The sequence below is a fragment of the Chelon labrosus genome, assembly GCF_963514085.1.
Source record: "Chelon labrosus genome assembly, chromosome: 23".
Classification (NCBI taxonomy): Eukaryota; Metazoa; Chordata; class Actinopteri; order Mugiliformes; family Mugilidae; genus Chelon; species Chelon labrosus.
In genome coordinates, this window is record NC_140356.1 from 21505171 (window position 1) to 21526424 (window position 21254).

The 21254-nt window shown below is 47.5% G+C and overlaps 1 protein-coding gene across 1 annotated transcript; it reads left to right on the top strand.

The window, feature by feature from the left end:
* The first annotated feature begins 255 nt into the window (after window positions 1–255).
* mical3b (microtubule associated monooxygenase, calponin and LIM domain containing 3b) lies at window positions 256–21099 on the top strand. The gene is made up of 31 exons (XM_084573651.1): window positions 256–1940; window positions 5170–5377; window positions 5451–5564; window positions 6120–6221; window positions 7497–7825; window positions 7989–8246; window positions 8413–8528; window positions 8615–8741; window positions 8829–8922; window positions 9395–9542; window positions 9900–10096; window positions 10208–10308; window positions 10386–10448; window positions 10661–10828; window positions 10992–11078; window positions 11585–11668; window positions 13106–13277; window positions 13997–14100; window positions 14303–14345; window positions 14491–14725; window positions 14879–15015; window positions 15486–16040; window positions 16116–16186; window positions 18199–18285; window positions 18454–18504; window positions 18594–18839; window positions 19089–19182; window positions 19259–19309; window positions 19469–19568; window positions 19682–19755; window positions 19835–21099. The coding sequence occupies exons 1-31, from the start codon at window positions 1677–1679 to the stop codon at window positions 20017–20019; spliced, it is 4665 nt and encodes a 1554-aa protein (XP_084429777.1). The 5' UTR covers window positions 256–1676; the 3' UTR covers window positions 20020–21099.
* Window positions 21100–21254: the final 155 nt, after the last annotated feature.

A 21254-nucleotide genomic window follows, 5' to 3' on the forward strand; every position in this document is an offset into this window, starting at 1 on the left:
ATCATTTTTATGAAGAAGTTAAAACTTTAAAGCTGCTCTTTGTGTGAAGCAGAAGTCAGTGATGCGTTCAGGTGAAGGTTGAACTCCAACTCCTCTCCTTAAGCTCGTTAACTCTCAGATTACTGACGGGATCAGGTCCGTCTGTCAGACACTGTGGGGGAGGAGCTTACCCCCCCCCCCCCCACACACACACACACACAGACACGCAGCTCCCTCACAGTGTGTGTCTTTGTATGTTTGTGAGGACCAGTGTGTGATTAGTGGATTATGTTGAGAGTCGACTGGAGACCAGAGCAGACAGTCAGAGTCCGAGAGGTGAGTTTATCTCAGCATTTGATTCTTATCGTCTCCGGAATCAAACTAATTGATTTTATATCTAATGGATTTAAAGTGTTTGTTTCTGCTGGGAGATCATTTGACCTGTTGGGTTTTCATAAAATCAAAACATTTTGATTAATCTACAGATTTAAATGTCTTTAAACGTCTGAACACGTGGTCATGTAGACACGTGTTCTCTGAACTTCAGATTTTACTGATGAGTCAAATTAACTTTAGCTCAGTTTAGATGTTAAAACGTAAAAGTTTAAGTTCAAATAAATATCAGCATCGTTCAGAGCTTCAAATATAAACTGATCATCAATAAACTGATTAATAATTGTAGCTGTGACTAATAAAACTGTGGGATGAAAACTTATTTTAAACTCACTGTTTCTGTTATATGAAGATTTTAGTTTTTGAATGAAGCTAATATAAACTGTGTCTCAGAGTTAGGGTTGGGGTGACTTTTTTAGAACTGGTTCTAGTATCAAAGATCCAGACCTGCTGTCAGGGTTCGGACTGAGCCCTGGTTCTGTTAATGAGGGTTCTGTTGCTATGTCCTCACAGAGACATAAAGACAGCGTTGTGTGTCGGTGCTTGGTACAGACCGGTTGCTCTGAGTGACTCTTTGTTGACGACAGGTCACATGACCACAGCGACGTCTTCGTCACATGACTTTGATCAACAGAGCTTCATGTGTTTTAGCTTCTGATCAGTGATCAATAATCTGATCAGATTTATTTGTTCACACTTTAAATGAGTTTATTTCTGTTGAGGTTCTTTACCTCAGACATGAACTATAGGGAATTGAACCAGGGACCTTCTCCATCCGCTAGTCCACAGCTCAGTGTCAGGAAGAGCAGCAGTGAGTCTTTGAGTCTTTGAGTCTCTGTCTGGTTCCACTTCAGCTGATGCCAGTTTCCAGTTTGACTGACTCAACGATGGAAACTGATGAACGTGTATTTCTGATAATTAATTATAATTTATTTTAATCTGGGACTTTGATTTCCCTCAAGAGAAGAACTGGCTTTGTTTTTATTCTCTCAGTCATAATATAAAGACATTTTAACTGATCTCCATCAGATCGGAAATGATCTTCTTGCGTCCCAATCTGAAGATGGAGTGATCAGATTTATTCGTCATCAGCTGCAGCAGAAACATGAGTTTCATGGAGATTTATTGACGAGCTTCATGTGGACGAGTCTCTGGTTGTGTTGGAGACTCAACTCATTTCCTGGTCGTTGACGGTTGAAGTCTGTTGTTCCACTTTCTTTCTTTTCAGCAAGGCTGGACTCAGTCGGAGACGCTGTCGGCAGGTGACGTCCTTCCCATGGTGCCCTGCAGCCCCGGGGGTCGCCATGGGAGATGAGTCTTACCCACAATGCCGAGCTCAGGAGCTGTTTGATGAGTTTGTGTCGGCGTCGACCTGCAAGGCGGCGCTGCTCTCCTTCGGCCAGCTGTGCGAACATCTGCAGCTGGACCGGCGTGCTGCCGAGAGGCCGCTGTACCGACCAATCAAACGGCGTCTCAACTATTGGAGGGCCAACGCACTGTGGGCCAAACTTGACCGAAGGGCCGCGCAGCAGGAGTTCTTGAGGGCCCAAGTCTGCAGCAACATGACTGTAAGTTCAAGATACACCCATTAACACATTTTAATTTATTTACCTCCTTCCACCCAATCAACTGGTACCGGGTCAGAATATTCTGTATCAGTCCGTCATTAAACAGGGTGTGTGGTGTTTTAATGTCTCCAAAAGATCAGACTTTAAACTATAAATACAACTGTTCAAGTGTGTTTTATTCTAAAAGTGTTTTTTACCAATCTGAATATTTTAGTTAAAAATAAGAGACACATTAATATGAGGGACAGTCAAAATGTAATATTACCTACAATAGAGAAGTTACTCTGTCCATTGATGCCAAGAATCACATAGCTGGAGCTAACCAGCTAGCCTCAGCTAACAGAGAAAACACACACACAAACTTTGAATTCCACAGTCATCATGTCAGAATTTCTTCTTCTGTCTCAATATTTCATCAGATCCAAAAACAACTGACAACAAATGTAACTGACATAGTTTTATTATCTTCTGTCCTTTAGAGTCTATCCTCATGATTCTTCTCAACTATGAACCACATGGTGACTGGACTGACAGAATCTGAACCTTGTTACTCAGTTTCATACGTGGTCCTTTGCCTAGTGGTCTAATGTGGTACTGCAGATCATAAACACAATCCAGCCATCTAGTAGTGAAAGGGAGACTCAGAATCAGAATCTGAATGCTTTCATTGTCATTGCATGTCACATACAACAAAATTATGATGGCTGTCAGAACAGAAAAGACAGAAACAGTAACATAAATTACACCCCACCATCCACAAAACCTTACACTTCTGCCACACCCACCCACTCACTCATTATAAATACAAAGTGCTTAGTCTAAAGTGACTTTGAAGATGATTTTACAGAGGGGATGGGTAGAGGGTAAATAGAGTTCAGTGCAATGATGGCTTTTGGATAGAAACTGTTCTTGAGTCAGGCTGTGCGTGTCTTAAATCACACCATTCTCCTCTCCCGCCTTGAGTCCTCCCTCGGCATCACTGGCACTGCACTCTCTTGGCTCAAATCATACCTCTCAGACAGACAACAATTCATCCACATCAACAGCTGCACCTCCTCCACTGTTCCTCTGTCCCAAGGTGTACCCCAGGGTTCGGTGCTTGGTCCTCTCCTCTTCATACTTTACCTGCTCCCTCTTGGCAACATCATTCGCCACCACTGTCTCCATTTCCACTGTTATGCTGATGACGTCCAGCTTTATATCTCCACCAACTCCATCACTCCCGCCACTCTTTCCACTCTCTCCAATTGCCTCGCTGACATCAAATCCTGGATGCAGATCAACTTCCTCAAACTAAACTGTGACAAATCAGACCTAATCATTATCGGCCCCAAATCCCTCAACAACACCACAGACAGTTTCTGCCTCACCATCGACAACTCCACCTTGTCTCCATCCCCCAACAGCCGCAACCTCGGAGTCATCTTTGACAGTAACCTCTCCTTTGATCATCACATCAATCAAATCACCAGAACTGCCTTCTTCCACCTCAAGAACATTGCCCGACTCCGTCCATCACTCTCCTTCTCTGCTGCTGAAACCCTCATTCATGCCTTCATCACTTCCAGAATTGACTACTGCAACAGCATCTATGGCACACCATCCAAAACTTTAAATAAACTTCAGTACATCCAAAATTCTGCTGCACGTCTGCTCACCCACACCCGCTCCCGTGATCACATCACTCCTGTCCTCCAGAAACTCCACTGGCTCCCAGTTCCACAGCGTATTCAGTTCAAAATCCTCCTCCTCACACACAAAGCCCTCCATAACCAGGCCCCCTCCTATCTCACTGACCTGCTCCGTCGCCACAATCCATCCCGCAGCCTCCGTTCATGTGACGCAAACCTCCTTACTCCACCACTCAAGACCAAGCATCGAACCTGGGGCGACAGAGCCTTCTCTGCAGCTGCCCCCTCCCTCTGGAACTCTCTCCCCAAACACATCCGCGACTGTACCGACCTTCCTACCTTCAAATCTCTGACAAAAACACACCTTTTTAAAATTGCTTTTAATGTTTAGCTCAGTTTATCGTGTTTTTGATGTTATATTTCACATTGTTTTGCTAATTTGATGTTCTTTTTATGTAAAGTGTCTTTGAGTATCTTGAAAAGCGCTTTTAAATAAAATGTATTATTATTATTATTAAGTGACCTGTACCGTCTTCCAGAGGGTAGCAGAATGATGGAAAGGATGTCTGATGTCTTTTACAATGGTACAGGCCCTGCTGCTACAGCATCTGGACTGGCAAATGTCTTCCAGAGGTGGCAGTGGGATACCAATGATGCCCTGGGCAGTGTTTATTACCCTCTGGAGAGTTTTTTGTCAGCGGCTGAATAGTTCCCAACCCAAACAGTTATACAGTATAATAAAATGCTTTCTACTGAGCAGCGGTAGAAAGACTCCAGCAGTTTTCCTGGGCAGATAGGACTTCCTCAGTGTTCTGAGGATGGAAGAAAGGTAGAATGTGATGACGTCCAGGCTAAATAAAATGTCCAAAGGTTGAATTGTGTGTACATTGCCTCCTGTAGTGGAATCAGTAGGATTTTGTAGCCAGATTCCCTTTCTGGTTCTCCAGATGTCCAAATGGAGAGTGGGCCTGGTTCTATTGTTACTAGAACCTTTGTGGTATTTCTCTAAACTCTTGGTCCAGTTCTAGTCAAGGGGTTGCTGAATGAGTTCAGAATGATATCATTGCTATCAGGGTGTTTTCTACTCTCTGATCTAGAAGACGTTTTAGTTCATCACTAATTAATCAGACACAATGTTACTGACACTGAAGTCTGACCTATCATAGAGACCAGGGTCCATAGAGACCAGGGTCATAGAGACCAGGGTCCACGGAGACCAGGGTCCATGGAGACCAGGGTCCATGGAGACCAGGGTCCATAGAGACCAGGGTCACAGAGACCAGGGTCCACGGAGACCAGGGTCCACAGAGACCAGGGTCCACGGAGACCATGGTCATAGAGACCAGGGTCCACAGAGACCAGGGTCCATAGAGACCAGAGTCCATGGAGACCAGGGTCCATACAGACCAGGGTCCATACAGTCCAGGGTCAGGAAAATGGACCTGATGGTTCTGGAGATGGCCCTGGTTTAATCTGTTTTAATGAGACTCCAACACCCTAGAGGGTTTAAGATTGGTGGGCTGTTGTCTCCTCTCTGATTGGTTGGCTGTTGTCTCCTCTCTGATTGGTCGGCTGTTGTCTCCTGTCTGATTGGTCAGTGTGTGATCATCGGGGCGGGGCCTTGCGGTCTGAGGACGGCAGTGGAGCTGAGCTTCATGGGAGCTCGGGTGGTGGTGCTGGAGAAGAGAGACTCTTTCTCCAGGAACAACGTCCTCCACTTGTGGCCCTTCACCATCCACGACCTCCGGGGCCTCGGGGCCAAAAAGTTCTATGGGAAGTTCTGTGCTGGTTCCATCGACCACATAAGTAAGTCTGAGATGTGTCTGCGTTTCCACCAGAGCTGCTGATCGTCTAATTAGCAGCTGTTTCCTGTCTGCAGGTATCCGTCAGCTGCAGCTAGTGCTGCTGAAGGTCGCCTTGCTGCTGGGCGCCGAAGTCCACGTCAATGTGGAGTTTAAGAAGCTGGTGGATCCGCCGGAGGACCAGAGACTCAGTAAGGATACAGAAAATCACAAATTATGTTTCAGTCTGTAGCTCTGTTCAAACATCTACCAATGAATGAAATGAGCTGAAGCTGTTCTGAGTTTAAACTGAAGACGTCCTCTAAAATGTGACACCAGAGCTGAAATCTACAAACTCGTCAAAGTAATTATTTGATTAGAGTGAATCTCTGAGGATTTTAGAAGCAGAGGAAGTTACATGTCTCCCTTTATGTCTTCAAGGAGTTTAACTGATTAGTTTCATCTGGTTTCATGGATAAATATAGCTGGGTGTCATCTGCATAGAGAAGATATCTGCAGTGTTTCCTGATAATATTTCCTCAGGGAAGCATGTGTGATGTGAAGTATATTGTTTCTAGCACAGAACCCTGAGGAACACCATAACTAACTTTAGAATAAATGGAATCAGTCTGTTAGATTCAAATCAGACTGATGTGGTTCCTTTAATCCTGATCACACGCTCAAGTTTCTGTAGTAAAACATTGTCATCAATAGAGTCGGGATGAAGACAAACAGATCAGATTTTACTCACCTGTCTACCTGTCCAGAGGTGGGCTGGAGGATGGAGGTGAGTCCAAAATCTCACGTCGTCAGTCAGCTGGAGTTTGACGTCATTATTGGAGCAGACGGACGCAGGAACACGCTACCAGGTACGACTAAATATCATGCTATCATCATGTTCAGATTCAAGACTCTCTATTGTCAGATGTTCCGTAACAATGCAGCTTCATTAACAGTACTGAAATTCTTGGAGCATGGCGCCCACTCGACTTCACAGGAGCAAAATACAATAAATAAAATAGAGTAGACTAAAAAAAGATGAAAAAGATAAAAGAGATGTGGCAAAATTAGATAAATATATACAAACAGAATAGTGTGAGATTATGTATGTGTGTATATGTGTGTCAGTTCAGCAGTTTGATGGCTTGTGGGTAAAAACGGTCCCTGAACCTGCTGGTTCGTGTTCAGGTTCTCCAGAACTGCCTGCCAGACAGTAGGAGTGTAAATAGTCTATAGCTGGGGTGGAAGCGCTGTGTCGTCCTCCTGTAGCTCTGGTTGTAAATGTCCTGGATGACTGGCAGCTCTCTGAGTACGAGGGCGGTACAGCTGCTGTACCAGGTGGTGATATTCCCAGCCAGGATACTCTCTATGGTGCACCTGTAAAAGTTTGAGAGTATCCTGGTGTCCATGTCAAACCTCCTCAGACGCCTCAGGAAGAAGAGGTGCTGTCTAGCAGCCTTGATGATGCTGGCCGTGTGGCGTGACCAGCTGAGATCCTCACTGATCTTGATCCCCCCTGAAGCAGCTGACTCTCCACTACTACTCCCTCGAGGTAGATGGGGTCGTGTCCTCCTCCCTGAGGCCTCCTGTGGTCCACAATCATCTCCTTGGTCTTGTTATCGTTATTGGCTGTGTACCATGATGACAGATCTATAACCTCCTCTCTGTAGGATGTCTCATCACTGCTGGTGATGCAGCTAATGATGGTGGAGTCATCAGTCAGTTTGATGATGGTGTAGGGGTTGTGCTTGGATGTACAGTCATGTGTATAAAGGGAGAAGAGCAGAGGGCTGAGGACACGTCCTTGGGGGACCCCAGTGCTCAGGTTCAGTGTGGTGGAGGCGGAGTTGTCGATCTGTACCTTCTGTGGTCTGTTTGTCAGAAAGTCCAGGATCCATCTGCACAGGCAGGGACTGGTGTTGAGGTCCCTGAGCTTCATGACCAGTTTGGATGGGACGATGCTGTTGAAGGCAGAGTTGAAGTCAATGATTAACGTTCACACGTATTAGCATTTAGCTCTGTGCTAAGCTAAGTCTGATCAGCTGAGACTTTATCAGAACCTTAACAGAACTTTTCTGTAAAATGACATTCTTGGAATATATTGGTTTATCTTTAACAGTGATAAGACGGTGTTATTTGAACAGGTTTCAGGCGTAAAGAGTTCAGGGGGAAGTTGGCCATCGCCATCACGGCCAACTTTAAAAACAGAAACACCACGGCCGAGGCCAAAGTGGAGGAGATCAGTGGCGTGGCCTTCATCTTCAACCAGAGGTTCTTCCAGGAGCTTCGCCAGGAAACTGGTCCGTTCTCAAACTGGTCTCATCTCATTCAGAGACTCTGGTCTGAGTTTGATGTTCAAGTTCTCGTTTCAGGGATTGACCTCGAGAACATCGTCTACTACAAAGACGACACACACTACTTCGTCATGACAGCAAAGAAACAGAGCTTGCTGGAAAAAGGAGTCATTCTAAAGGTAACTAGACACACCTGAAGTCACTCTACAGGTAACTAGACACACCTGGAGTCACTCTACAGGTAACCGACACACCTGGAGTCACTCTACAGGTAACTAGACACACCTGGAGTCACTCTACAGGTAACTAAGATTGAGATTAGTTACATTCTTCCTCCTTCAGGACTATGCAGAAACTGAGCTGCTCCTGTCTCGGGGGAACGTGGACCAGAATGCATTGCAGGCATACGCCCGTCAGGCCGCCGACTTCTCCACCAATCACCAGCTGCCATCCTTGGACTTCGCCATGAATCACTACGGCCAGCCAGACGTCGCCATGTTTGACTTCACCTCCATGTACGCGTCGGAGAACGCCGCCATGATTCACCAACGCCATGGACACCAGCTGCTCGTCACTCTGGTGGGAGACAGCCTGCTGGAGGTGAGACAGGTGGAGAGACAGGTGATCAAAGGGATAAGTGGAGAGACAGGAAACCAGAGGGACAGGTGGAGAGACAGGAGTGGAGATAGGTGGAAAGACGTGTATAAAGATAGGTGTGGGGACAGGTGATGAGACAGGTAAACAGTGTCCTCCTGTCTGTCCTCAGCCCTTCTGGCCGATGGGGACAGGAATATCTCGAGGGTTTCTAGCAGCTCTGGATTCAGCCTGGATGATACGAAGATGGGCTCAGGGAGGAGAAGCTCTGGACGTCTTGGCTGAGAGGTGAGAACACACCTGCCTGTCTGTCTGTCTGTCTCTCTACCTGTATGTCTGTCTACCTATCTGTCTAAGTGTCTGTCTACCTGCAGAGAGAGTCTGTACCGTCTCCTCCCTCAGACGACTCCGGAGAACATGCACAAGAACATGAGTCTGTTCTCTGTCGACCCGGCAACCAGATACCTGAACAGCAGCGCTCTGATGGTCACACCTGCCCAGGTAGACACAAGACACACTCTGGACCAATACCGAACCAATACTGACCCCAATACAGCAAAAAGAGCTGAACTCGTCTTCTGTCTTCAGGTGAGACACCTGGTGGACACTGGGGAGGAGGTGGGCCTTACCACAGACATCAGAGACATCAGCCGGCTGTCTTCACCAAGTTTCATCAGACAAGGTGAGTTAATGTTGTAGTTCACTGTTTGACCTGGAGGAGGAGCTGTTGTGTCTCAGTAACATGATGAAGAGGAAAACAAAGAAGAAGACGAAGACAAAACCAAAAAACAAACAAGGATCAGAAAAGCATGTGGTGGGCAGGCCGGCTAGCAGCCGCCGGCTAGCAGCCGCCTGGCTAGCAGCAGGCCGGCTAGCAGCAGGCCGGCTAGGCTAGCAGCAGCCTGGCTAGCAGCAGCCTGGCTAGCAGCAGGTCTGGAGCAGTTCTCCAGGGCCATGCCTTCTTGTGGTCGCCCTCATGGTGAATCACATTTTACTGAAGAATCAGCTCCAGTTCGGTTTGTAGTGATGAGGATGTCTAGCTTTATAAAATAAAAACAGGAAACACAAAGAAACACAGTCACAGAATATATTCAAAAGTCATCCATCATTATTGTTAAGTCTCACATCTGATTGGTTCCCTGTGTGTCTTTCAGAGTCCTTCTCTCGGTCCAATCAGCTGCTCTCCTGGTGCCAGGAACAGACCAATGGTTACCTTGGCGTTGCCATCGTGGACCTGACTACTTCCTGGAAGAGTGGCCTGGCTCTGTGTGCTCTAATCCACCGATACCGACCGGACCTGATGTAAATGTCTGACACATCTTCACCTACAACACGACTCCATGTGTCTGATTGAGTTAAATATGTCACTGAGACTATTCAATGAATCGACCATCATTTATTGTTATTGGATTTATCGTACAGTTCTGAACACATCAGTTTTGACTATTTAAAAAGCCTTCACTATAATGTATGAATACTGTGTCTGACATCGGAACCAACTTATTTTCAACTAATTACGGGAGATCACATTTATGTAAAGTTATGTCATATAGAAACATTTGACTGAGACGACAATACGAGGGCCAGATGCCTCTAAACTCAGACATGTTCAGGTCCTTTAAAGGACAGTTGATGTGTTGACAACCCGTCTCCCTTTAGAGACTTCGACTCTCTGGACGAGTCATCGGTGGAAGAAAACACTCGACTCGGCTTCGATGTGGCCGAACGAGAGTTTGGGATCTCTCCTCTGATGACGGTGGAAGAAATGTCATCAGTGGAAGAACCGGACTCTCTGTCCATGGTGATGTACCTGAGTCAGTTCTACCAGCTGCTCAAAGACTCAACGCCTCCGGCTGGTGAGGCTGCTAACGGCTGCCACGTCAGAGAAAAGATTCTTTAAAATGAAAAACACACAATATACATGAAATATAAAAATGAAAAAACATGAAGATGTTTGTTTGTTTCAGGTTGCCTGAGTCAGAGCGTTGACCTGAGATCAGCTCTTATCACTCCGGCCTCCCTCCTCAGCAGACTGGGAACCAGTCCATCCAGGAAGAGGAACCCCAAGGTACCTGCTGCTTCACACCTATACTGGGTCAGGTCATAGGTCAAAGGTCAGCCACTAACAATCTTGAGTCTGTGCAGGAACACAGTGACCCTCTGGGGAAAAGGAGGAGGACCGGTTGGTTGGGTGGAGAGCAGCAGGAGGTCAGAGTTCACTCTTCAAAAATTTTTTCTTCAGAATCTGAAAATATTTCAGTGAACAAAGAAGGCTGAAAAAAAAAAACATGAAACGTGATTCAGAAAAAAGGCGACGGCGACGATGATGTCAAAAATAAAAGCGACTCAAGACGAAGAAGACTGGTGAGACGGGTTCTGAAGGAGGTTGACTCTTCTCTGGACTCCATGTTTTGTTCCAGTCATGTGACCTGATCTGTGATGTCGACAGCCAGCTGTCTGATGAGCCACTTGTGGGTGGAGCCAACCTGTCCAGGGTTCGTCTAATGGCCAATCAGCTGCAGGCAAAGATGGAGGAGAGCGCGTCAATCTGCAAGACTTCTTCTGCAACTGCAGCTTTACGTCAACAGGTGAGACTGATCAATACTAATACCTGATCAGGTAAAGAGACGGACAGAACACAGATGTTTGATCTGATATTTGGTTTATTGAACATTAATAAACAGATGGTTCATAAACCATCAACCACAGACTTTGGTTAGTGAATACATGAACTAAAACCGCATCAACCAGCAGGGGGAGCTCTCACCCAACCTTCCTCCTACCTCAGACTCGGCCGACTGTCAGCCTGCTCTGGGCCAGACGTCGTCATGGAGACCGGTAAAGACTAGTAGAACCCAGTGGAACCTGGTAGAACCCAGTAGAACACATTAGACAAAGATGAGTTCCCTCCTTAGTGTTGAATTACTGATCAATTTCATTTTTGGGAGGAATCCCTTGTGGATCTAAAAAGGTTTATTTTGACCAGATGCAGGAGGATCCAGGTCAGTTGAGAGCAGACATCACACCACAGGGTGAACACATGAATCTGATCACGTGAACTGAGATCAGGTGAAGGACTGTTTCTAAAATCAGTCAGACTAAAGTCCAGGTAAAAGTTCTGAATGTTCTCTGGTTCTAGTTGTTCTGTCTCTGTGTTCCATCAGTGTTGGGTTCATACGGATCTCTGGTTGGATCACTGATGTCACATGGAAACAAACAGTAGGCGCTCAGATATGGACCAAACGTTTAAAATAATGGAAGGAACATCTGCTCTCTGATTGGTCAGTGGATCCTCCTGCATCTTTAGTTTCAGTCCTGATGCTCTAACTTCCTGTCTCCATCAGAGAAAACGAACTCTTCAACAGGAGCAGATGAGTTTTCGGTTCAAAGAGAAGATCAAGTCTCAGAGTTTGGTCAGAGGAGACGAGGTACAGGACTCTGGTCGTGGTGTGTTTGTGGTCGTGTGTTAGAGTCCGAGTGTTTGACCTCCTCTTATTCTCAGTTGGACCAGCTGTTTTCTTCTGGTTTGTTCTGGTCTGAGTCTTTAAAAATAAAGTCTCAGCAGTTGTTGTGTCCTCCGGCTACACTCGTCCTCGTCAGTCTGAATTCTTGGAGCATCGTTGAGTCCCTGCAGCACTTCATCCGTCTGCTGCATGTGATCGATAACAAACTAATGTCATGAATAGTTCCTATTGAAGAGCCGAGCTGCTTTCAGATCAGCCTGCAGCTCTTTCAGACACTTTGCTGACTGATCACTTTGTGCATCTGGACTTCCCCTCCGTCTCCTGCCATGTGTTCAACCAACAACACAATCACTGTTTATCTGGTCCTGGGTTGGAGCTGTTGCTCTCTGACAGCGTGCTTTCAGTCATTTGTCACTAAAAATCAAAAGCTAAGATAAGTCAGATTTCTGTGAGTGGACGATTCAGTGGACGTCCCATGAATAGATCAAATGAACCACCTGAGACGGTCTCTGGTTCATTATGGCTTTAAAACTATTCTGTATCAACACACGATTAAAAAAAAGAAGAAGAGAAACTGGAGACGTAAAGATTTATCTGTCTCTGTAAAGTCCTCTGTCTCTGTAAAGTCCATCACAGACACTGGGAACTGTCTCAAACTCTGATCATGTTGTTGGCAAAAAAAAACTTCATTTCCCATCAGTCTCAGCGGTGGAGAATGAAGGACTGTACACCTGTGATTTGTCTTTATGTCTTTATGTCCATGTGTCTGTCTGATCAGTGTCTCCAGATGTACACTGGTGGAGTGAGCTCATTGGCTGAGCAGATAGCCAATCGTATTCAGAGTCAGGAGGACGTTAGTGCGGTAAGACGGATAAATAAAGTACCTGTCTGTCTGTCTGTCTGTCTGTCTGTCTGTCTGTCTCTGTCTGTCTGTCTGTCTGTCTGTGTCTGTGTCTGTGTCTCTGTCTGTCTGTGTCTGTGTCTCTCTGTCTGTCTGTCTGTGTCTCTGTCTGTGTCTGTCTGTCTGTCTGTCTGTGTCTGTGTCTCTGTCTGTGTCTCTCTGTCTGTCTGTCTGTCTGTGTCTCTGTCTGTCTGTGTCTCTGTCTGTCTGTGTCTCTGTGTCTCTGTATGTCTGTCTGTCTGTCTCTGTCTCTGTCTCTGTCTCTCTGTCTCTCTGTCTCTCTGTCTGTCTGTCTGTGTCTCTGTATGTCTGTCTGTCTGTCTCTGTCTCTCTGTCTCTCTGTCTGTCTGTCTGTCTGTCTGTGTCTCTGTCTGTCTGTCTGTCTGTCTGTCTAGTCTCAACTTTGAATATCAGGCCGACCTGGCAGTTGGAGTTTCAGTCTCTTCAGTGTCTCTTCAGTGTCTCTTGTTGTCTCTCCTTGTCTCTTGGTGTCCCTTCAGTCGTCCCTGCATGTCTCTGGCAGCAGTGCCGTCTGTTTCTTCTGTGATCAGAGGGTTTATGTGATGGAGCGTCTGAGCGCCGAGGGTTTGTTTTTCCATCGCAGCTGTTTCCAGTGCGACTCCTGCAGCTGCGTCCTCAGACTGTCTTCATACACCTACGAGCAGCACAGCGGTCAGTCCCCCACCCTCTGGGGTCCCTCTGTCCCCCACCATCTGTCCCTCTGTCCCTCTGTCCCCCACCCTCTGTCCCTCTGTCCCTCTGTCCCCCACCCTATGTCCCTCTGTCCCTCTGTCCCTCTGTCCCCCACCCTATGTCCCTCTGTCCCTCTGTCCCCCACCATCTGTCCCTCTGTCCCCCACCCTATGTCCCTCTGTCCCTCCCTCAGTGTCTGATAGTTGACCACCTCTCTGGAGAAGACATTAAAGTGGACGTCTTCTTATATTTAACAATAATAACGTCTGAATAATCAGGTCAAAGGTCGTGTGGATGAATAAATGATCTGTAAATAATAATAGACGGACGTCAGGCCCTGAGGACGTGGACCAGCCTTGCGGTCACCGCGGCAACCATCCATTACTCTGATTTAACTGCAGTAATCTGATTACAGTCACATGATGCTGTCATGTGACCAGCCTCCATCCTCTGAGCCTCTCAGTATTTTTAACCACATAAAGTGTTTATTGTGAGTCTGATGGCAGCCAATCAGAGCGCAGCAGTCACATGACCTGCTTCAAAGCTGAGGCGGGAGCGTCGCTATAAAACCAGAGTTCAGTCCAACAGAGACGCTGTAAGATGTCCTCAACCTCTGTCCTCATTGTCTGTCCTCTGTCCTGAGCACCTGTCTTTATCATCTGTCCTCCTTCTTGAACATCTGTCCTTCTGTCTCTCAGGGAAGTTTTACTGCCTGCAGAACTCTGAGTGTCGACTGAACGCTGCGACCGTGAGGAAGAGGCCGACTCCGTCTGACAGAGCTGCTTCTCATCGATCGTCACTGGTGAGACCAAGACCTCAGTGTCTGACCTCAGCTGCTCTCCAGGTTATTTCAAGTGGTTGCTATGGTGATGCTATGGTGTAGTTAAAGCGTAGCAGGTCTGACAATGATCTGTTGGTTGCCATGGAGCCGTAACTAGGGAGCAGACAGGTGGTTGCCATGGTGATGTAATGTATCACGTGTGTCACTCTTCTTTGTCTTGAAGGCGTCTCAGAGTTCGTCTCTGGCTGAACGTCGGCGGTCGTCAGGTGAGCTTGTCTCACTTGTGTCCTCTCAGACTTCATACGTGTTCACACTGAGCGTGCTCCTTAAACACGGATCAATGTGGCTTTAGTGTGTGTGTGTTTCTGTGTGTGTCTGTGTGTGTGTGCGACTGTGTTTATGTGTTATCAGCTGCTTCTGTAACCACGGCAACACCAGAGAGGATTGAGCTGGAGAACGTCGGACGGACCTCGAAGACGGAGCTGCAGGAGGAGGAGGAGGAGGAGGAGGAGGAGGAGGAGCAGGAAGAGGAAGAGGGGGAGCAGGAAGAGGAAGAGGAGGAGGAAAAGGAAAAGGAGGGGGAAGAGGAGGAAGAGGAAGAGGAGGAGGAAGAGGAAGAGGAAGAGCTGAACCACTTCAACCTCAGGTCAGATGTTGAAGATGAAGAGTAGACAGAAACTTTCTAAGATGTAAAGTTTTTCCTAAAGTCTGACTTGATGATTTATTCAGTAGATTTTATTTTTAACTGAGTTATTAATTATTTTTTTCTGTTGCTTCTTCTGTTCGTTCCTGCTTTTAGATCAGAGTCAGAGATGGAGGAGCAAAAAGACGACAAGAAGGACACAGAGGACAAGATGGACACAGTTTCATGGAGGGAAACTCTGCAGCTCCACCTGAAAGTCGAGGTGGAGGAGCGTGAGGAGGAGTCCAGCGATGGTAAGCTGGAGTGTCAGGTCTGTAGTTTGAATCCCCTGCTTGTTGAGTCTGTGCCACTGTGTGTGATGTGCTGTGTGTGTCTCCCCCTGCTGGTAGAGGGGGAGTACAGCCCATGGGAGATGGAGCGTCGCTCAGGCCTCTGGCTCCTGTTAGAGGAGAAAGGTAGCGTCCAGACCAACCAGACTCCATTCATAAAACATCTCATTTAGACCAACCAGACTCCATTCATAAAACATCTCATTTAGACCAACCAGACTCCATTCATAAAACATCTCATTCAGACTGACTGTTACTGTGGGACAAGTAAAGGTTTTCTTACTCTTATTAATATTATTCTTGAGTGAGTTTTAAAATGACAGAATTCACTACAAGCTTTAGTAAAAGTAAGTGTGAATTTGTTAATTGTTTTAATTTAAAATGATGTACGAGTCTAATCTGATCTCTAATCCTTTATGTTGTTATCTCTTCAGAGGAGGAGGAGTTTTCTCCTCAGAGCTCTGACTCACCTGTAAATCCTGACTCCGCCTCCAACCTGCTGCCCTGCATCACTTCCAATACACCTTCCTCTGTGACTCCGCCCACTGCTACCACACCCTCCACCGCCTCCTTCAACACCACGTCTGACTCCACCTTTGATGAGGACGGGCCCGTTGTCACGGAGACAGCTGCTGGTGGACGGGGCTCGTTTGAGGACATCACACCTGAACTTCCACAGAAACACCTCCTCTTACAGGAGAGGGAGGCAGGGCCAGAGGAGGAGCAGGCAGAGTCAAAGGGGGTGAGGAGGAGGAGACATAGAGGAGCTCACAGCCTCCCTCCTCGCCTCCTCTTCCCCCCTTTGCCGGCAGGAGGTGGGGCTGTCCTCCTCCAATCAAAGAGGCTTCAGAGAAACTCCTCCCCTGGACAGGTGGAGGTGGGACAGGGCGGAGCCAGGTCTCTATGGAAGACAGTGTTCTCTGGAAACAGGGAGGAACCACAAAAGAAGGGGGGCGGGACTTTACCAGCCAATCAGAGGAGAGCTACAGGTGATGATACAATAAAAAACACATGCAGGCGGAGTGAAGTCACTGTGATGTAATGACTGTACTTCCTGTTTCCAGATATGAGGGAGGAGTCTGATCTGGACTCGTCCACTTTGCTGCAGAGGTGTTCACTGAGGCCCACAAACAACGTGAGAACCAATCAGAGCACAGCTACACGCAGTCAGCCAATCAGAGAACAGCTACACGCAGTCAGCCAATCAGAGCACAGCTACGGACAGTCAGCCAATCAGAGCACAGCTACACGCAGTCAGCCAATCAGAGCACAGCTACACGCAGTCAGCCAATCAGAGCACAGCTATGGACAGCCAATCAGAGCACAGCTACACGCAGTCAGCCAATCAGAGCACAGTTACACGAGGTCAGCCAATCAGAGCACAGCTAGATGCAGTCAGCCAATCAGAGCAAAAAGCTACACGCAGTCAGCCAATCAGAGCACAGCTAAGGACAGTCAGCCAATCAGAGCACAGCTACACGCAGTCAGCCAATCAGAGCACAGCTACGGACAGTCAGCCAATCAGAGCACAGCTACACGCAGTCAGCCAATCAGAGCACAGCTACGGACAGTCAGCCAATCAGAGCACAGCTACACGCAGTCAGCCAATCAGAGCACAGCTACATGCAGTCAGCCAATCAGAGCACAGCTACGGACAGACAGCCAATCAGAGCACAGCCAATCAGAGCACAGCTACGGACAGTCAGCCAATCAGAGCACAGCCAATCAGAGCACAGCTACATGCAGTCAGCCAATCAGAGCACAGCTACGGACAGTCAGCCAATCAGAGCACAGCTACACGCAGTCAGCCAATCAGAGCACAGCTACATGCAGTCAGCCAATCAGAGCACAGCTACACGCAGTCAGCCAATCAGAGCACAGCTACGGACAGTCAGCCAATCAGAGCACAGCTACACGCAGTCAGCCAATCAGAGCACAGCTACGGACAGTCAGCCAATCAGAGCACAGCTACACGCAGTCAGCCAGTCAGAGCACAGCTACGGACAGTCAGCCAATCAGAGCACAGCTACGGACAGTCAGCCAATCAGAGCACAGCTACACGCAGTCAGCCAATCAGAGCACAGCTACGGACAGACAGCCAATCAGAGCACAGCCAATCAGAGCACAGCTACGGACAGTCAGCCAATCAGAGCACAGCCAATCAGAGCACAGCTACACGCAGTCAGCCAATCAGAGCACAGCTACGGACAGTCAGCCAATCAGAGCACAGCTACACGCAGTCAGCCAATCAGAGCACAGGTACGGACAGACAGCCAATCAGAGCACAGCCAATCAGAGCACAGCTACGGACAGTCAGCCAATCAGAGCACAGCCAATCAGAGCACAGCTACATGCAGTCAGCCAATCAGAGCACAGCTACGGACAGTCAGCCAATCAGAGCATAGCTACACGCAGTCAGACAATCAGAGCACAGCTACATGCAGTCAGCCAATCAGAGCACAGCTACACGCAGTCAGCCAATCAGAGCACAGCTACGGACAGTCAGCCAATCAGAGCACAGCTACACGCAGTCAGCCAATCAGAGCACAGCTACGGACAGACAGCCAATCAGAGCACAGCCAATCAGAGCACAGCTACGGACAGTCAGCCAATCAGAGCACAGCCAATCAGAGCACAGCTACATGCAGTCAGCCAATCAGAGCACAGCTACACGCAGTCAGCCAATCAGAGCAGAGCTACGGACAGTCAGCCAATCAGAGCACAGCTACACGCAGTCAGCCAATCAGAGCACAGCTACACGCAGTCAGCCAATCAGAGCAGAGCTACACGCAGTCAGCCAATCAGAGCACAGCTACGGACAGTCAGCCAATCAGAGCACAGCTACGGACAGTCAGCCAATCAGAGCACAGCTACACGCAGTCAGCCAATCAGAGCACAGCTACACGCAGTCAGCCAATCAGAGCACAGCTACACGCAGTCAGCCAATCAGAGCACAGCTACGGACAGTCAGCCAATCAGAGCACAGCTACACGCAGTCAGCCAATCAGAGCACAGCTACGGACAGTCAGCCAATCAGAGCACAGCTACACGCAGTCAGCCAATCAGAGCAGAGCTAACCAGCCAATCAGAATGAAATCACCTGTGAAGCAGGGGGATCAGACTAACGTCTGGATTCTGATGTTGTAGCTGCAGCTGGAGCTGTTTGACCTGACGGCTGAAATCCAGAGAGTCAAGATAAAAGAAGAGGAGGAAGAGGAGGAAGAGGAGGAGAAGGTATCTGACCCTAAACCTGATCTGATCTGATCTGGACTCATCTCGGACCTGTAGTTCAGTGTTTTATGTAGACTCTCTGAGGTTGCATTAGTTTGACTGTGTCTGTCCTCCATATCCTCCATGTCTCTGTCCTTCATGTCCTCCATGTCCTCTGTCTCTGTCTCTCAGACGCCGTATGTCCCTCACGCTCTAGCTTTCAGACGATCATACGCCATCAAGGTACAGCTCTGACTGTTTCTTAGGGTCCACATTGTCCACTCGTCTGTCCTCTTGTCTCTGGGGTTAACTCCTGTTACCTGTTGTTTCAGAGACGCTCCCTGAAGAACAGAGTCCACCTCCAGGACTCTGATGGACGGTCCTCGTGTCCCACAGAGGTGGTGGGCGTCCTGGCACAGCCGAAGGAGCCATCCAGTCTCAGCGTGAAGGAGACCTTGTTCCAGAGGGGACGAGAGGACGAAGACGAAGACCTGGACGCCAAGATTACGCGACGGGTCCAGAGAGCCGCTAGAAAACAGGCTAAACAGGAACAGCTGAAGAGACTCCACAAAGCTCAGGTGAGTTCAGTTGGAGACAGAGATTGTGTTGGTTCAGGACCACGTGAGTTACCTGTCCAGGTGTAGGTCAGGTGGGTTACCTATCCAGGTGGAGGTCAGGTGGGTTACCTATCCAGGTGTAGGTCAGGTGGGTTACCTGTCCAGGTGGAGGTCAGGTGGGTTACCTATCCAGGTGTAGGTCAGGTGGGTTACCTGTCCAGGTGGAGGACAGATGATGTAACTGATGCTGTGTCTGTCTTGGTGTCTCAGATGATTCAGAGGCAGCTGCAGCAGGTGGAGGAGAGGCAGAGGCAGCTGGAGGAGACGGGTGTGATGGTGGAAAAAGCTCTGAGAGGAGAAGCAGGTAAAACAACACACAGGTGAGAACTGAACACAGACTGAAGAACACCTGAACTCACCTGAGCATCTGTCCCTGTCAGATTACTGGGAGGACTCCAGTCTCGGTCCAGACACGGAGCTTTACTTGGGAGGTATGTTCACCTTATGCTTCCATCCACTATCATCCATACCCTCTGCAGTCAGGTGGGTTAACCTGTCCAAGTGTAGTTAGGGTGAGTTTACCTGTCCAGGTGTAGGTCAGGTGGGCTACCTGTCCATCTTTCATCCACTATCATCCATACCCTCTGCAGGACTGGCAAGACTGGAGAACCAGGCTCTGATGCAGCAGTGGTTCCAGCTGGTCCAGCAGAAGAACGCTCTGGTTCGATATGAATCTGAACTCATGATATTGTGAGTATTTGACCTTTGACCCTGTGGTTCTAGTTCTAGTTCTAGTTCTGGTTCTGGTTCAGGTTCAGGTTCAGGTCAGTTTGAATTCAGACTTGAATCTGCTTCTGTTTCAGTGCTCGGGAGCTGGAGTTGGAGGACAGACAGAGTCGTCTGCAGCAGGAGCTCAGGGAGAGGATGGCAGTGGACGGTAAGAGAGTGGAGTGTTAATATTCACCTGTTACTCACCTGATATTCAACTGTTCCTCAACTGTTCTTCACCTTTGCAGATCACCTGAAGGGGGAGGGGCAGCTGGCCGAGGAGCGTCTGATCCTGGAGGAGATGCTGGAGGTGGTGGAGCAGAGAGACGCTCTTGTGTCTCTGTTGGAGGAACAGAGACTCCAGGAACGACAGGAAGACCTGGACCTAGAGCAGGTCCTGGTGTCTGGAGAACTGGGGCTGAGCTGGACCTGAAGCTTGACTCTCTAAGGTGGCGTCTGCTCAGATCCACCCAGTCAGAACAAAACATGGACATGCTGATGCTGCATTCATGTTCCGTTGGTAGGATTGGAAAAAAGTGTTAGCTTCAGTGCTAACTAACGAAACAAGCTTTTATTGTAAAGAACAGGTTGGATTTGATTGGCTGCCTTCTTCAGTTGCAGTTTGAACCAGAATCAGACTGAGACTGAGAAGCTAATATGCTAACAAGCTAACAGAGCTGCTTCACTGTGGATCATTTTGGTTCTTTCATCGACCTCCGTGCTGCTGTATCTTTAAAGGACCAGATCAACATCTTTATGGTTCTACAGACCAAGGTTCTCCTCTAACCTGGAGGTGAAAATCTGTAACTTCACCACTAGATGTCACTAAATCGTACACATTGACCCACCAACCAATCACTGATCAATAAACTCTGGAGGTACGTGATGAATCCTTTGGTTCCATAGACTTCCGATCACCTGCCTGCCTTACCTGATCAACAACGTGTACTAATAATACGTCTGTAATAAATGAGAATTCTTCAGTTTGGGCAAAAGAAATGAAAGAAGATATCTTGTTCAGTTTGTTCTTCATGAACAAACTGAAAGTGTTTTCATGGAACCTGATGGACAACTTTAGATCTGATGGAGACGTTTCATGTGTTGGTGCTTCAGGTTGTCTCAACACATCTTTTTAAAACTGCTTCATGTAACTTGTTTTCCTTTTATCTAATTTCTTTTGCATTGTTTGTTTTATTCATTGCTGTTTTTTCTAAGGAAACCTTGAGAGCAAACAGAATGTATTATTTTGTTAGTTTGTTTCAGGAAGTTTCAGGTCGTCTCCTCTTCCTCTTCAACATGTTTGTGAAACTCTTGCTTAACAGACGGATGATGATGAAACTCTGAAGGCAGAAAGAGGAAGCAAGCTGTGGTCGGGTAAAAGTTTTTAAATTCCAAATCTTTAAACGTCTGAGAAGCTTCAGAGACAGATTCATTAGTAGAACCGATTATTTCCCGTCAGTCAACTGATAGAACAGGTGTGAGATGTTTCCTGTCTGATGGTGACTGATCTGGTTCTCTGGATGTTTCATCAGCTGATTCAATAATAAAATAAAGATTTAACTCTAGTCTACTTCTCATTTATTGTCTGAACACAAGACAAGAATCTGTGTAAATGCAGAGCAGAGTTTATTTCTTCTGTGAGCAGCAGGAAAAGAGAACGAGTAATAA

Bases quoted from the DNA above. Each gene is read 5' to 3' on its own strand.
- mical3b (XM_084573651.1), top strand. From the start codon at position 1,677: ATGGGAGATGAGTCTTACCCACAATGCCGAGCTCAGGAGCTGTTTGAT. The intron at 8,923-9,394 runs GTGAGTTAATGT...TGTGTCTTTCAG, and splicing joins ACCAAGTTTCATCAGACAAG to AGTCCTTCTCTCGGTCCAAT. The intron at 14,101-14,302 runs GTGAGACCAAGA...TTTGTCTTGAAG, and splicing joins CTTCTCATCGATCGTCACTG to GCGTCTCAGAGTTCGTCTCT.